The sequence below is a fragment of the Elephantulus edwardii genome, unplaced genomic scaffold (assembly GCF_000299155.1).
Source record: "Elephantulus edwardii isolate Elephantulus edwardi_28Jun2011 unplaced genomic scaffold, EleEdw1.0 scaffold00072, whole genome shotgun sequence".
Classification (NCBI taxonomy): Eukaryota; Metazoa; Chordata; class Mammalia; order Macroscelidea; family Macroscelididae; genus Elephantulus; species Elephantulus edwardii.
Genome location: NW_006399822.1, coordinates 10,179,801 through 10,197,558, shown reverse-complemented (window position 1 = coordinate 10,197,558; position 17,758 = coordinate 10,179,801). Strand labels below are relative to the sequence as shown.

The 17,758-nt window shown below is 40.6% G+C and overlaps 1 protein-coding gene across 2 annotated transcripts in view; it reads left to right on the top strand.

Annotated features, from left to right (window-relative positions):
- The window catches only part of CNTNAP4 (contactin associated protein-like 4), a 329,264-nt gene that overhangs the window by 211,308 nt on the left and 100,198 nt on the right, over positions 1–17,758 (top strand). For both annotated transcript variants that reach the window (XM_006888821.1, XM_006888820.1), the window contains 4 exons: positions 161–310; positions 5,908–6,079; positions 12,212–12,318; positions 16,694–16,813. In XM_006888821.1, coding sequence (XP_006888883.1) covers positions 161–310; positions 5,908–6,079; positions 12,212–12,318; positions 16,694–16,813 — 549 coding nt within the window. The remainder of the gene's footprint in view (positions 1–160; positions 311–5,907; positions 6,080–12,211; positions 12,319–16,693; positions 16,814–17,758) is intronic.

Below are 17,758 nucleotides of genomic sequence, written 5' to 3'. Positions count from 1 at the left end.
CCTCGCCTGCCTCTTTTTTTTTTTTTTGGTTGCCTTTTTATCAAACAGGCCTTTATGCTGTGCTTGATAGAGTGACATATATTCATTGTTGTTTTAAACCAACTCCTTATCACCTTCACCTTTTGCAGATCTCCCTCCTAACTGATGTCATCTCCTCCAGGTTCTGGCGTAAATGATGGACAGTGGCATTCTGTCTCCTTATCTGCTAAGAGGAACCACCTGAGTCTGATGGTAGATGGCCACGTGGCCTCAGCTGCTCCTTCCCTGGGTCCTCAGCAGATTTACTCAGGAGACACCTACTACTTTGGAGGTAAGGAAAGTGGTCAGATCAGATGGGCAGCTGAACCATATCTGTATCTGTGTCTAGTCTTGGACAAATCATCAAGATTTACTTAACCAGTGTGAATGTTCTTGTGTGCTTTTGAGTGGATATGGGCTCTATATGTTCTATAGAACAGAACTGCCTCATAGTTTCCCTGAGGTGTACTTTTGTAGATGGAGCTCTGGTGGCTGAGTGGGTAAGGAATTATGCTGCCAACCCAAAGCCATGAGGTTCAAATCCACTGACTTCTTTGTGGGAGAAATATGGGCTGTCTCCTCCCATGTGATTTACAGCCTCTGAAAACTGACTGGAGTGTTGATTCCAAGTTGTTGGCACACAACAATACCACCAGTTTTCACAGAAGTAGATCTCCAGCCCTTTTCTCCAGAGGACCTGCTGAGTTCAAACAGCCAACCTCTCTGTCAGCAGCCCACTGCTAAACCATTGCATCACCTGGGCTTCCCTAAATCGTAACACTGAGGAATTCGGTTTCTCTTTCTTTGAGTGTGTCACGGTTATAAATGATAACTTCAAATGCATTTCTGATAAGTAGATTAGACTTACTGAAATTTGTGGTTTCCACACTAATAAGATGGCTTTTAAGCAGGCTAGCTTCTTCAGTTTTTATTTTTAAACTTTGTTGTATTTTCTTTATGATAAAGTATCTGTATATACTTTATTTTATTTCAGCATTTTCCTAGTCATGCCTATTAGCACCTCTAGACCATCCTTATTGTTTTCCATTGCCCAATACAGAGGACAATACGGGGCTAATAATGAACAACTTTGTTACTGTAGCAGCGTCTTTTCGTTGCTAAGTAATAGTGCACAGACATTGTTGTTGTTTACCGTTGAGTCAGAACCAGCTCATAGCTGACCCTCCAGTGGGTTTTCAGAAGCAATTTAATCCAACAGGCAATGTCCATCTTTCGAACAGCGTGCCTTTGAGCTAGCAGCACAGCACCGCTAGGGCCACTGTGCATCTGCTGAAATCAGGATTTCAGCCGTCCACACTAGACCATGCCCCTCAGAGAACAAATGGGGCGTTTGCCTGCATGCGTGAGCTCAGGGACTGGAGGCAGAATCCATGCACGTGGAATGACTCTTTATGACGAGAACATGAAAAGGAAATGTTCTTTGCCATTTGCATTTTGTTGAAATGCAAAGTTGCAAAACTGTTATTAAGATTTATTTCTAATCCTAGCTTGACTTATCATTTTACCATTGTTGCTGATATCTGTGTTTTGCATTTGAATAGTTGTCTCTCTTTAGACACACTTTTGAATTTGGTGAAATGGTCCAATCTTTGAGAAGACTTGCTGGTAGAGCAGATTGAGAGCTCGGCTGCTCCCAGTAGTTAGACCCCACTAAAGAGAGCGAAAGGTGAAGTGGTCAGCTTCTGTCAAAGTTACAGCCACAGAAACCTTTGGGGGCAGTTCTGCTCTGCCCGTTGGGTAACTAGGAGTCAGAATTGGCTCAATGACAGTAAACTTTGTTTTTTAAGGCCAATCAATCTTTGTTGTTCATCAGGATGAATGGCATGATCCACATATTTTCTAAAAACTGACATACAAAAGATCATTTCATATAATCTGAAGAAGCAAATGAACAAAGAAGCCAAAAGCCGTATCCATCTATCTGTCGGGGTGGGGGGAAATAATCTGGAGCTACATGTCTGCTTTCTTTACCAAGATGTGTTCATTTCCGAATCAGATTGTTTATAAAAACTTTTCTGAGTATGTGTTTGCTTTTATGGCAACTCATAGCAATGCCTTCTTTTAATAAATTGTCATACATAAAAACCAATTTAACCAAGAGGTTGCACTTCAGAGGCAAAGAGATTTAAAAGCACTAAAAGACTATTTTTTTTAAAAAAAGATATAGATTGTTAAATGATGCAAAATAAAAAATTGGATGAGAGTGTTTGTAAATCATGACAATAGAATCATTGTTCTTAGAGTATTTTGCATCCTACATGTTCGGCTTTAACAGTATTCAGCTGTTTTGTGGGGGAAATGTTCTCTAGTGCTTGCTTTCATTCCAACTGTAATATAATTTTATGGTGAAATAGCTCCCACTGTAATTTCACTTGTTTGTTTTTATTAAGAAGCATATGATTTACACATTTTTGTATTGAAATGAACTGTTCAAATTTTAGAATAGTTTCAGACTTACAGGAAAAGTGCACAGATAATGGTATAGAGATTTCCTGTATCTCTCACAGAATTTCCTCCATTGATATAAGTAGAAAACGGAAGTAATCTCCATGCCATCTAGTCTATCCTGACTCATAGCAACCCTATGACAGAAGAACTACTTCATAGGGTCTAAGCAAGTCCTTACAGAAGCCAAGTACCATATTCCTCTTCTGCTGAATGGCTGGTGTGTTCAAACATCCAACATTTTACTTAGCAACAGAATGGCTTCACCACAGTGCCATCAAAGCTCTACGTGCATACATTTTCAAAATTTCTGATGGTTCTTTTTAAACAAGCAGCCAGGTACAAGTTGCCTAATTTAAGATGACCCAGGCCTCTGGAGTCTCATTTGACCCTCTAAGGTCCATATCCTTTAGTTTCCCCAGGTCAACACTATCCTGAATGTTGGGATTATCTTTGACTTCTTGGTTTTCATAATTTGACATCTGCAGAATTTGGGGATCTCTCCAGACGAAACTATAGACTCAGGCACCCGTAGGATCATCCTCAGATTTGATAAGTCTCTACAAGAAGTCTCAGAGTTCAACAAAGGAGTTAGGTTTGCTGGAACTCATTGAGTTTCTCAGAATGAAAGGGGGCAGATGAAAATCAGCCAAGGCACAGGGTGTTCAGAGAAGGCTCCAGAAGTACCAAGTGTAGGGTTTCTGGTCGTGCTTTCCCACTGGAGTCTGGGTAGCAGCTGCTTCACCAGCAGTGATGTGTGTTACCGTGGGCCTGGAGAATGGCCGAGAAGGGACACGTACCCAAGCCCTGCTGTCCAGAGCCTAGGGCTCAGTCCTGTGGACGTGGCTGGCCACCTGGTGGCTGACTTTACTCTCCTGCCCCTGCTTTCAGAGATTGAGCTGATTCTGCCTAGACAAGGCCCTCACTGCAAATCATACTGCTAGTATAGACTCTCCAGTGTCCCTCCCTCTCCCCAGCCCCCAAACTCTCAGGTAAAGAAAGATGCTCTCACCAGAAATAACAATTCCAAAGTCTTGGAGGCTATGTCTCAGAAGCCAGAGGCAAAGATGAGACCTCCCTTTGTTGTTGGGAGGTACTTGAGTGTCAGCTCTGACTGATTGAGCACAGTGGGGTGAAAGCCTGGCCTATGCAGTACCATTCTCTCAGTTGCTGCTGTGTTTACGCCTACTGTTAAAGCCACTGTGATTGTCCATCTCATTGAGGGCCCCTGTTTTTCCAAGCATGATGTCCTTCTCCAAGGACTAGGCCGTCCTCATAACATCCTCAAAGCATGTCAGACCAAATCTCACCCTCTTTGCTTCGAAGGAGCCCTCTGACTGCGTCCCTTCAAAGCAGAATTGTCCGTCCATAATTCCCTACCACAAAAATCCCCTTATGTTCTTAAACAACACACCACACAACACAGATAGTGGAAGCTAAACTGTGTGCAGAATTCTCACTCCCAACCCTTGGTTGGAAAGCAGATGTAATCCATCCAGTGAACTGACTGCACCCGGGTGAAATCTAACCTTGGCATCTGCCTTCTGGTAGAGTGACATGCGGTGATAATTTATCTGTCATCCTCAGAGCATTTAACTTGCTGACTGCCTCAAGTAATGGGCCCATCCATTAATTCCGCATTAAATGTTCTCTGGAAATTTTCATATTTTAGAACTTTCAAATGGGTTCAGCGCTGAACTTCTGTGCTGCTGCATCCCATTAACTGTGAACGCCTCTATTCATAGACTAATGAGACTAACCTGAGCGGCATCCTCCTTTGTTCTTAGATCACTAGTTTGTCGTAATTTAGGAACCAAAGGTCTCCCGAGATGGGGGGTCTTACTGTAAAGTTTAGTGACCTTTTCCTGTGATGAGGGCTTTGCTTTGTTGTTTTGTTCTCGACAAGCATATTGCGCGATTTATTTTATTCAGCGGTGGTTTGAGATGTGTCAGAAAACAGCACCTGGAGAAAGCGAGATTAGCAGGGTTGTGTTTATATTCCTGGCATATTATCGTTGCCCCTAAATATTAATGGACTATTGTCCTTTAGTCCTTATCGAAGCACTCTTAATTGGCTAATAAGTCATCTAGAAAACACACCAAGATTACAGAAACTATTGCTTCTCCCACAGACGATTTCAGGCATTTGGAATGTGTGTCACATCATATATAATAAAATGATACTTGGGAAGCATTGATCACTTTCTCTTAATGTATTAAACTTGAAACTCCAGGGTCTTTGTGAACAGAAGATATAATATCTCAATGTGCCTGATATGTTAGAAATACAAATGCTAGCTTTTACTTACCAAAACAAGTTTGGGGTTTTTTGTTGTTTTTGGTTTTGGTTTTTGTTTTTTTTTTTTAGGAAGACAAAGCATTAGGCGTAGTTGAAACATTTAATTAGAGTAGAAATTCCCAAGAAGAAAACGACTGTGGATTGTGCAAGGATTAAGAAGTTGCTGATTCATTTCTTATTCTGTGAAATTGTAGTAGTGCTTGACAACCATAACAGCGAAGAAAGATGAATAATAGACGCATGCATATGCCCTAAAATGATTTATTTCTCTTGACTAGAGTAACACTTCAAACATCATTAAATCCTAGGCAAAAACAGTTAATAGGAGATATACTTTTTATTACTTAAATAATGAGAATCCCGTCTTAAGTAAATACTAAAGAAAAAAATATATCAATGGAAATGGAGCATCCTTTGATGGGGCGAACAATAAATCAAATCAAACAGTAAAATGGTTTTTTTTGGGCACTCAACCGGTATGATTTATGAAAATACACGTATATGTGCCTCTTGTGTATATGAAAAGAAAATATTTAATTAAATAAACATCTGGCAGTGTTCCAAATCTATAGAACACCTTTTCCAAATACTTGGCTTAAACACAGTGGTGTTTTATCCTTCTTGATTTATCGTTTCTTAGCTAGCATACACACGTCCACCCTTGATGTGTCTCACTTTGCATTCTAGAAGACTTGATTCCCTTGTTTATATGTCATTTCATATTGCTGGTTAACATATTTTGATTATTATAATTTTAGAGCCAATGTATATATGTATGCAAGCCTATGTGTGTGTGTATCTATCTATCTATCTATCTATCTATCTATCTATCTATCGTTTTGACCTTCAGATCAAGTTAGTTATCTTGCATATAATTATTCCAACATTTGTAGCTTCCTGTGGATCTATGGGAATAAAGACAAACATTTTCTATGAAATACAATTTGTGATTTAGATCAAATTAATGATAACTGTACTGGGTACTCCTCCATATTCCTTGATAGCTAATCATCAATGACTATTTTGTTGTTCTTTTTTAAAATGAAATACTGTGTGATGTTGAATCCCAAATTATGATAAGAAATATCTTGAGCTTTTCTTTCTTTCTTTTTTTTTTAAATCAGGTTGTTCTGACAACAGCTTTGGATCCAAATGTCAAAGTTCACTTGATGGATTCCAGGGCTGTCTGAGGCTCATTTCTATCAGTAACAGAGTGGTGGACCTGATCTCTGTTCAGCAGGGGGCCCTTGGGAACTTCAGTGACCTTCAGATAGACTCGTGTGGCATCACAGATAGGTAAGAACAGTCTCATTTCTTTATTTTGACCTATTTTCAAGCTCTTGGCAGCAGGTTAAATTTACACACATAAACACATACGTGCGTGCACACAATCACAAGTGAACATTTTCTTCTCTCTTTTCCATCGTCTTGTATTCCACAGGAAATGGCGTGTATTCACATTTGACATAAGAAAAAATACAGCTTTAGTTTCATACTTTATGATTAAAATGGGGATATTTAGAGAGAAGACAATATGACTGTGTTTTTCATAAATATTCATGCTATCCAAATCACAAAATAGGATGTAGATACTTCTGTGATTGTAAATGACTCTGGTGTCATTTATCACCGATGGATCATTTATTGGATCATTTTTATATTGCCTCTGTAGCCATAGTCTTGCTACACCCACAGAATGATTGGATGTAATTCAGTAAATAAGGTGCTTCTGGCCCACCAAGGGGATGACACAGTTTGCTAGTAATGTAGATAAAGTGCATGGAATCTTGTCAGGATGAGAACATGACACTAGGTACATGAAACTGTCACCAAGGGGATCAGTCAGTTTGGCTATCCTGCTAGGTTTAAAATAAGCTATCTTAGAAGACCAAAGTAGAGACCTCACTTCCATCAAGGAGAAGAGATGGGGGTAGAGCATGTCCTTTGGGTTTAGGGTCCCTGTGCTGAGAACCACCTAGACCCAGGGTACAGAGACCTATAACACTGGAGAGAGAAGAAGAAAAAAAAGAAGAGGTGAAACAACAGCAGCAGAGAGACTAGAAGCAGAACACCAGCAAGAGAAAGTGTGATGGTACTGCTAGCCCATGGAGTGAGTGTCATTGAAGGAGATTTGATGGTGGACTGGGGTTTCCCCAAGGACTGATGAGCTAGAATGCACCTTTGTGTAGAGGCTTACTACCAGAATGAGGTGCCTCTGGGGATTCACTGGCAGAGCTCAAGAGTTTTTTAACACTTACCTGAACTGTGGAGAGGTCAGGTTGACCCAAGAGATCTGAGAGATCAGGGAGAGAAGGCCTACCTGCTGAGAAGAGACCATTGTTTTAAGAAAACTATATCCTGAGTCATTTCTCATCTTGAATCCCTTGCAACCTGTCACTTCCCTAATAAACCCCAACATTGTGAGCATTGTCTGTGAGTCTGAGAAGAGGTACACCTATCTGACTTTCACTTAGTAGGAATCAGCCTTGAACTGTTGCTGTTGATCATGTATCTCCATCCTTTTCCTTGTAGAGTTAGAGGAAGAGGTCTCCTGCCATGTCACGATGTACACAATGACTTTGTTGTTGTTGTTGTGCCTATGACCCGTGGACCAACCTATGGGACTAATCCTATGGACAGAAGCCTGAAACCTTGCCCTAGACTGCACCATGCCCACAGTCACTGCCATGGTCAAGCCCATTGTTGCAGTCACTATGTCAGCCCATCTCCTGCAGGGTCTTCTTTTCTATTATAAGCGTGATGTCTTTTTCTAAGGACTGGCCCTTCCTCAAAATATATTCAAAGCATGTGAGATGAGGTGTCGCCATCATTTCCTCTAAAGAGCACCTGCGTGGCGCCTTCTCCGAGACTGAGTTGTTCGTTTTGCAGTCTGTGGGGTGTAGAATGCTTTTTGGCAAGGCCACAATTCAAAGGCAATGATATATTCTTTTTAGTCTTCCTTATACCAATAATTAGATCTTTCAAAAAACCCCTATCACTGGACTATGATCATAGGTTAAGATATACTGATAAATTTAAAGACCCTTAATAGATGAAAATACGGAGAGAGTAAAATTGTTCAGCAGGTACAAATAAATCAGAGATCTATGTGGTTGCTTATCAAGCTTGCTTTTGGTACTCTGACTGCTCAATGATATTTTTAGGTACTAGGAAACATACCAGGATGTTATTCTAATAGGTACGTTCAACTCATTCTCATTTCTCGCCAAGGAAAATGAAAAAACAGTTACGCTTCTGGAAAGGCTTCTAGCATAATATCTTTACCATTAATTGATGAGGGCATCAGGAGGGCCAAGTTGATGTGGCAGAAGTACCAGTACAATATAGCACAATGCCAGCTTTGGGAGTTCATTGTAGAGGATACGACCCCAACGGAATCTATTGACATTACGTTGGTTCTGACTGCCCCAAAGGGCTTCCAAGACTGTGAATATTTACAAAAGCAGACTGCCTCCGTATCGTTTAGAGCAGCTAGTCTGTTCAACAACAACAACAACAGTCAGTTCAAGTCATGAATCTTTAACTTCTGAGTATTTTAACCACTGCATCACCAGGATGCCCCTCAAATATTAAGGCTGGTAATTTTCATTTTCAGTATCGCTGTAAATGAAATATCATGGCTATTCTAGGTTAAGAAAAACAAGCTTTTAAAACAGTGGTGTGAATCTCCTTTTCACAATGAATAAGGAGAATTGGAGAATAATTGGTTCCGTTTGAGTTTTGGTGTTGGCACAGAATAATGACTGTGTGAGGGAGTCCCAAACGAACAAACCAGTTTGTCTTAGAGAAAGTGGGGCCAGGGGCTCCTTGGAGGTGAGGATCGTGGAGCTTCATCTCACAGGCTGCTGGCATTTCATCAGGAGGGACTGGTTCCTGGAGAAGGACATCATTCTTCAAAAAGAGCAGATCAGTGGAAAGAGGAAGAGACAAGTCAGCCTGGTGTCTAGAGCAATGGGCTAGCCTAGCAGCGTTTGTGAGGATGGTACCAGAGGGGCAGGGCTTTGTTCTGTTGTTGACAAAAGGCTCCTGTGTGTTGGAGCCACACTCATGACCCCTAGCAATAGCAGAAAGGCACTGAATATTACTTTATGTAAACATAAACAGTCCGAGTTTTGAAAGGAATTTTTGTTGTATAATAAAATTTGATCAGCCCATACACTCACTTGCTTACATCTGGTAGACCACTTAGCAAAACCCTTGATCTTATTTTGAACATTAATTGAAATTCAGTGTCACATCTAAAAAAAAAATCAAGTCATCATTATGCAATCGTATTAGTAATAGATTAGAAGAACATAATATCCTCACCAGAAATATTCATAAGCGCTTAATTTCTTTAACACGATTTGTAGCAAAAACAATTTTTTTTTCTGTGATGAAAGATGGTTGTCAAAGGGAAAATTTAGGATTGGTTTAGGAAGTAAATGCCTTCGTGGTCAGGCCCTGAGACCTGTGCCCAGATGCAGCCGAATCACCAGTAAGCTCGTTTGTGGGGAGAGTGGAGCAAGGCTTGCTGGGTCTCTTCTCTCTCTCTCCCCCTGGGTTCTGCCCCTCAGAGACTGGTGGAGAGGTTCAGCAGTCCATGCCAGGAGTCTCAGTGCACACTGATTATCTCAGACAGCAGCTTGTGACTCTTCACACGTAGATCTGCATTTACCTCAGAGAGCAGGGGATCTGGTGCTCCAAGTCAGCCTACATTGCCGCTACGCGGCTATGTTCTGCAGCTTCCCTTTGACATGAGGAACCCGCGTTCCCTGTGTTCAGTGAGCTTATGCTCTGAGTAAAATGTGATGAAACATTTGGAAAACGTATGTTCATCACCACGCCTTTAAAAGGTTTTCCAGAAATATGCGACATTTGAATAAAATCCACCACTCAATCTTTGACCTTTTAATTCAAAATGTGAAAAGTCAACTCTGTTATATAAGAACAGAAGAGGAATGTTGCCGTGATACTTTTGGGGAAAGCAGATCAGGTAGAAATAACACATTTACACCATGATCGAAATGTATTTGTTAGAATTTTAGGGAAGGGAGCTGCTGTTTGCCTCCTTGGTTGGCAGTCTGTGAAAGGATGGCTTTCTTCCTTCTTTTATTGCTGAATACCACCCAAGGTTCTGATTATTTTAATTTTTTTAATCTCCCTTTGTCTTGTAGACAACATTGATTTGGAAATGCTTAAGAACTTAAATCACGATACATTCCTTGAATGGATTAATGTGAATCTGCAGCAGTGCAAAAACAAATCCATTTTATTGGCATGCAAAGATGCCCATTATTTATTTTTGAATGCTTAAAAAGCAACTTGTGAAATGACATGTAATTTATGAAACTTTGGATAGAGAGAGACATATATATGTATATATTTATATGTTTATTTTTTATGTTTATATTTATATTATACATGTAGATATGTTTATACTGATAATGCCTATGTAAAGATGTTGTAAGTAATAATTTTTCTCTAATCTTTCTCACATTGATTGATTTATATACAGTGAAGATCTACTTTAAATATCAATAACATTTCTACTAAAATTGGGAAAATGTTGTTAGTAAAATATTAAGTGCCAATATGTAAATTTTCATAAAGAAGGTGGCAGAATTCACACTATACAGCATAGATTCTTCACTAATTTTGTAGCCTATTTTTTAAATCTGGAATGAAATTCAATCCAGAGGCATTTAAAATCTTGTTGTGTTGTGATATACCATCAAGTCAGAGCCAATTGACAGCTGACCCTCCAGCAGGTTTTCAGAGATGGTAACTAGTGAGGCAGAAGATGGCCTAACCTTTTTCCTGAGGAGAAGTTGGTGAATTTGAACTGTGTCCCTTTAGATTGACGGCGTTAACTCCTTGCCCACTAGACCTCCTGAAAGAGTCATTGCAACCGAAAGACAAGTGGTTCCAACCCACCAACTACTCTTTCAGAGAAACATAAGCAGTCTCCTCCTATGCAATTTACAGCCTCTGAAAACTCACTGGAGGGTTATCTGTGAGTTGCTCTAACTCCATGGCCAGGGGGGTTAAAACATCAGTATCAAGTTAGCTCTCATTCAAAATGCCAAAAGCATCAGTCATCTGTTAAGAACCACTGGTATCAATTCCTGAAATGCTTCTAGTTCATATCACCCCACTCACCTTAATAAATTTTCACAGTTCTCTCAAATCAGAAGAAATGCCTCGCCATGCTGTTTAGTAAGTGTTTAGTTCTGAACAACTGAACACATAGGCTCTAACCACTCACTCACTAGCCATTTGAAAAAAAAAAAAAGAATCTATCTAATACATATTAAAAAATACATGTAATTAAAAAGTAACATAATATTTTTATTTCATTTTGAATTAACAGTGTTATTTGGCAATCAGCCTTCTGTATCTGTTGAGTACGGTAGCACAGTTCCAAGCCTGGAATCAGATTAGATACTGCCACTTTCATTTTTTATCCCACCTTGGATTTCTATAGTAATCCATTTTTGTCAAGCAGTTAAAAATTCAGCTTCACAAAGGTAGCGTGTCATTAAAAGGAATGTGTCGGGATCTAATGCTGCAAAGACACTTCCTCTAGTAGGTGACCAGAGCGCTGGCCATCTTTTCAAAGGACGCAGATAGAAGTTACTTTGCCTAACTGAACACTTCAGACCAAGATGGGCAGCTGTTGAGTCTACTTGTATTCCTCTCAAAATCTAAAATGTTGTAGGAGCACCTGTGACTTTGGCCCAGCCTTCTGGGGCCCATTGACATAAGGCTTGTCTTTTGTGGACCTTTGCTTCGTCTCCTGTTTCTAGAGAAGTACATCATGTTTGGTAAAGGAGAGGTCAGAATTAAGAGCCTCAGTGTGATTTGCAGTCACTTCCACAGTGGACTAAAACGCAGCATCGAATGTGAGGGTGACTGGACTGAGACTGTGAGGTTGTGTAGAGGGTCACCATGCTGACTAGCCCTAAAAACAACATGCTAGGTCTCAACACCCCTGGACATACAATGCTAACTGGATAAAGATGTCCTTACCCCCCGCTTCCCTTTCCCTCTTTCTTCTTCTTTTAAGAAGAATTCCTCCTTCCTTTAATATTCACACACTGTAGTAATTCAAGATGCTAGAATATTTTCATGTTATATTATCAATTCATATTATTTGCAGTGAATCAAATCATATTGTGCCTTTAAGGAAAATGGAGTGGGGCATGTTGAAAGTTAAGTTCTGACAACCATTTGAGCATCAGTTGAAACTGGATGAATTTCAAGTATTCTAAGGGCAGACTGAATGACCGTTGGCTACTCTGAGCCTTCTTGGTTTGTGAATTGTTGTGATTAATAAGTGATTTGAAGCGTGTTTAGAGGTCACTGATGAATGTTTTATGGTACCTGGAAGTGAACAGTGATGGCTGGATCTGCTTCTTCTTCCAGGTGTTTGCCCAACTACTGCGAGCATGGTGGCGTGTGCTCCCAGTCCTGGAACGCCTTCCACTGTGACTGCACCAGTACAGGCTACCGGGGAGCCACCTGCCACAACTGTAAGCGGAATCCACAGCCCCTCTTGTGCCATTTCCATCTCCATTGTGGTGGTGGTGGTGGTGGTGGTGGTGGTGGTGGTGATGGTGTGTGCGAGCACGCGTGCCCGCCCGCTCCCACCTGTTGGAATGGGCAGCTCTGCACTGTAGCATCCGGTTTATGTTTATGTCAATCACCTCATTCCATGGAGGGGTCAACACAGATGATAGAAAACAAGGTAGAAGAGCATAGTAGAACTTGCCAGGGAAGCCCGTGTGTAGGGTAGCAAAAGAGTGAAAATAACATAGAAATGCACACCACGTTACATGATCTTGTTTTTATTTGAACTGGACCAACTTTTTAACTCTTAGGCTTCCTAGAAACCTGGACATGGATGGAAACACGCTCAGTTACCAGATTCTTACTGATCTAAATAGAGATATTCTCAGACACAGCACCAGATGGACTGGGGCAAGGTTACTGCGGCGTGGGGACTTAATTGTTGCACAGAGACTGGCTTATGCTCGAGTCCTCTTGTCCTGTCTGGTGAAGGTGTGGGCATGAGGGTGGTAGATAACAGTTAGAGTCCTCACAATAGCTGATTGTATTGGATGCTTTCTGAATGCCATACATTGATCTAGTGCTTTGTAAGTGTCAACTCTTTTCATTCTGCAGACAGCCTTAAGATGCAGGTACTATTCTCACCTCTGGTTTGACCAAGAGAAACATATTAATCCACTTGCCTGAACCTGCTCCAATAGTTCAGGCAGATGATGATCCAAACATTAGCAGTCAGGTTCCTGCACCCTTTTCTGGTGCTAGAAATGATCTTTTCTGATGAGTCATCCATACGAAACCTTTAGGAACATGTCATGGGGAGAAGACGCATTAGAAAGAAAAACTGGATGAAATATGTTTACGGCATTGAAGTCTATGGGGGAGAGAATAGTCTAAAAGTATTATATTTTAGGGCATTATTTTTATCGTAGGAGTATGCAATGAGGGTTGCAGAGGATTATATTTGGGGGTAGGGGGTGGGGTTTGGGGAGGTGCAGTGGGGGTGGGTTGTGTACCAGTGAGGGAGTTTTTCTTTTGCTTTTCAAGGAGAGGAGCAAACGGGGAGGGGGGGGTGTTTGTGCGGGGAGAAGGGTGCAACAATGAATGAACAGAATTCCAAAATCTCTGTAGATGTTCATTGAAATGAAAAATAACCTAAATTTTAAAAAAAGAAAAAAGAAATGCCCCGATTTAGTCTCATGTTAGGACAGCACTACTAATTTTTCCTGGAAGACCTGTACTCTAAACCTACTTCCTGTGGCTTTGCCTTCAGTCCCCTGTCTCCTCACCCAGGTCCCTTACACCAGTCTCTGGCTTTGCACTCCAGCTGGAATGCAGACAGAAATCCCAGCTTCCATTCTTGGGGTCTCAGCTGAGAACTCTCAAATGTCCTGACTCAGATTTGAAAGCACTTGGTCAGGAGTCTCTGCCAGCATTGTTTTTAAATGCATCCAACACGGCATCCGGTTGCTCCCCTGGCTTCATTGATTACACACATGGAAGTGTCTGCATGATCTGATGAAGAAAGTTTGCTGTTCTTTATTTTCTTTTTTTATTATTTTTTTGTGTGTGTGTACCGTCAAATCAGATCTGACTTGTACAGGAGGAGATTGTCCCTCCTTCCCCGGCAGAGCATCTGGTGGATTCGAACCATGCGCCTCTGGGATTGTAGTTGCAGCTCCTTGCCACTAGGCCACCAGAGCTCCCCTAATGTTTGCTGTTCTTAATGCCTCATCTGTAACCAGAGGTCACATGATCTGAGCCAGGACACTTCACTAGTAAAGGGATAATATAGAAACAGACTTAACGAGAGATACTGGCCTGGACAGCTGCAGACATAGATCCTATACCATCCTCAGTGTCCCACCTAACTAAAGCATCACAATAGAAAACTACTAGTGTGGTTTTCATTAAATACTCATTCATTTTTCATTATTACCAATGACTTGTACATAGAATCATAGCAGCTCTGAGGAAATCACAGCAGCTCTGAGGAAAACTCAGATGAGAAATTAAAAGGCTATTTTCATTTGCTGCCTACGATTTGAATCAGTCATTGAGTAAATTTGTTTAGATCCTTGATGCATATGGAGCTGAAAGGCATATCCTTGCAAATAGTCATTCTGAGCAATGGGGCCAGGGTGACGGAGCTGGTTATAGGGTTCAGGTTCTGAGTCATGCTTGACCCCACAGGGTCCAGCAACAACAGCAGCATTACAACCTTAGGGGGCTCTGGGGACCTGGCGGTAAGAAGTTACACTGATGACCCAAAGGCATGCAGTTAGAATCCTCAGGACAGAAATGAGCAGTCTCCTTCTTTATGACTTAGTGTCTCAGAAAAGCCTACTGGAGGGTCAGCTATGAGCCGGTTCTGATTCAGGGGCATATAACAACAATATTACGACTTTAGCATGAGGAGAATGAGGAGCAGAAAAGAAGGCTTGACTAGGAAAATGCCACACTAAACCCTGGTCAATGAAACTCAAACTATGTGCATTAAAGCAAAAATCTACTGGTTGCTCTTGTCCAGGTGCTTATTTTGTCCAGTGCCAGCCCTCATATTAAAGGGGTGTGTGTGTGTGTGTGTGTGTGTGTGTGTGCGCGCGCGCGCACGCGCCCTGCCAACCTCTTTCAAGGCCATTTATAAGTTGGAATAGACTCCGTGCCAACACTGTATATCTCTCTCTCTCTCTCTCTCTCCCCCCCCCCTCTATTTATATTTACGAAGTGTTGGCATGGAGTCTATTCCAACCTAACACTAAGGGACAGAGTAGAGCTCTCTCAATGGAGATGCTGATAGATTTGAGCCACCGACCTTTTGATTAGTAGCCAAGTGCTTAACCGGTATACTACCAGAACTCCTGATGGAGGAATTTCAAAAGGGACTATTTACATGCTTATTTAACTGGCACAAACTATAACTGGAAAACAGTTGTGTGTGTGTGTATATATATATATCCATCTCTGTAATATATAATAGGAGCCCTTGGGCAGCATAGATGGTAAGCACTTGATCACTAGCCCAAAGGTTAGTGGTTCAAATCCACCTAGAGGTACTTCAGAAGAAAGAGTTGTACATCTGCTTTGAAAAAAATTGTAGCCACTGAAAACCCTGTGGAGTTCAGCTCTAGTCTAACCCCCAGGGAGAAACTGAGTGAGAATGAACTCGGTGGCCACTGAGTTAGCTCTGGTGTAATGTGTGATTAAAACAAATGAAACCATCAGATGGTGAAAGAGTGAGAATGAAAGTCTTATTTCACTTTTAAAAAAACATTGTGCAAATTAACTACATTAATTCATGCTGTGTAAAAGCACTTGTTGCTGTGTACCGTCAAGTTGGAACCAACCCATAGCTGACCCTCCAGCAGGTTTTCAGAGGCAGCTAGAGACAGGAGGAGATTGCCCATACTTCTCACCGAGCAGCTGGTGGCCTCGAACAGTGTGCTTTCAGGACTGCTTCGCAACTCCTCGCCACTAGGCCACCAGAGCTCAAACACTTGCTCAAATGATTTTTCAAAACTTTCAAATGCATTTTGGGAAGAATATGGACAATGTTTCTCATTTCAGGGAATTTAAAGGTACCTACTGAAAATTATTGGTTCATTTGACCCATGTATGTGTTCAGAAAAAAAGTATGTCTTCTGCAGAGGTGTTGCTATCAAACCTTGTGCAAAAAAGCCCCACACAAAACCCCACAATTTCGATAACCAAAGGCATCCCATTAAAGATCAAAATATATTGAGACCAACTGAAGGCCTTTATCTTCTGCTCAGACTTCTCATTTCAAAGCATTTGAGAACATTCCTTTTGAAACTTATTTTAAAATTATTCATGAGAAGCTTTTGAAACCATGCTATTTTTATGAGAAAAATATGCCCTACAAATCATATATGAGAATAAAGTATAGTTACAACTTTCATTCGAAACTTTTCTATTGTGTTGGATAGAGTTGCTTGTTTAAGGAGATGATACTTACTTTTTTTCAGATGTTCCCTATTAAAAAGGTGAGAATGGAATTAGAAATTGCAAAATGGATGTTGCAAGATAAAGATATCCCATTATATTCATAAGTGCCTTAACATTTAAGCTCCTATCTTCTTCTGCCTTGAAGTGTAAAAATAAATGTCATAAAATACAGTCTCATGCTTTGTCTTTTAACTCTAAGTGAATCTAGTTCGACCATATTAAAAGAAGTTTTATATTTTCAAATATGTTGTATTTTTATTCTTGGTCTGTAATGTATATACTAAATTTCAAGACTTGGAGTATTTGGTGTCCAAATTAAGGCTTCAGGGACTCATTTTTTACTTATTTCATTTAAGATGATCTTTTTCCTTACAGCTATCTATGAGCAGTCATGTGAAGCCTATAAACACAGCGGAAATACTTCAGGGTTTTACTATATAGACTCAGATGGAAGTGGTCCCCTGGGGCCATTTCTTGCATATTGCAACATGACCGGTGAGTTAATCATCTATCATTTCACAGTTAAATCTGCATGCATACTTGAATACAGAGATGTAAAAGGAAACAAATCAAAAGGTGGCCTAATTGCAACTTGATTAGAATGTTTATTGTTCAGTAGAAAGATGGAATGTCAATCTTTTTAAGCATGTTTCTTGTTTAAGAATGTGATGGTTTGAAATTGTAATTCCTTATTATTGTACATGTGATTTGTATTGTTGTCACTGGGTGTCATTGGGTTAATCCCAAATCAGAGTTGCCCTGCATGCAGCCGAAGTGAGCACCACCTACTCCTGTAGTCATTGTTCTATTTGAGGCCATAGTGGGAGCCACTGTCTTCAATCATCTCATCGAGAGCCTTCCTCTTTTTCCCAGACCCTCTACCTCCCCAAGCATGAAGCCCTTCTCTAGGGACTAGTCTCTCTCCATAACATGACCAAGGTACATGAGATAGAGTTTCACCATCCTTCCTTCTAAAGAGTTTTCTGGCTGTCATTCATCTAAGTCAGGTTTGTTAATTTTTCTGGTAGTCCCAGGTACATTTCATGTTCACTGTCAACACCATAATTCACTGGCATCAAATCTTATTTGGTCTTCCCTTCTCATTGATCAGTTTCCCTTGATTGAAATGCAATGCCTTGGGTCAAGTGCATCTTAGTCTCCAACTCCTAATCGTTGCTTTTAGCACTTGGAAGAAATGTTTTGCACTACATTTGTCTGATAGAATACTTTTATTTCTTGGCTGCTGTTCCCTTTGGTGTTGATTGTGGACCAGAGTAAATGGAGTGTTTGTATTGGTTGTCATTCAATTATTCATATATATATTTCTTTTATAGCATTGATTACAATTTATCCATAATTATCACAATGTCCCATCAAATCTTCACTGTTCCTGCCTATCCTTTCACCCTACCCTAACCCATCTATCCAGTAATCTCTGCT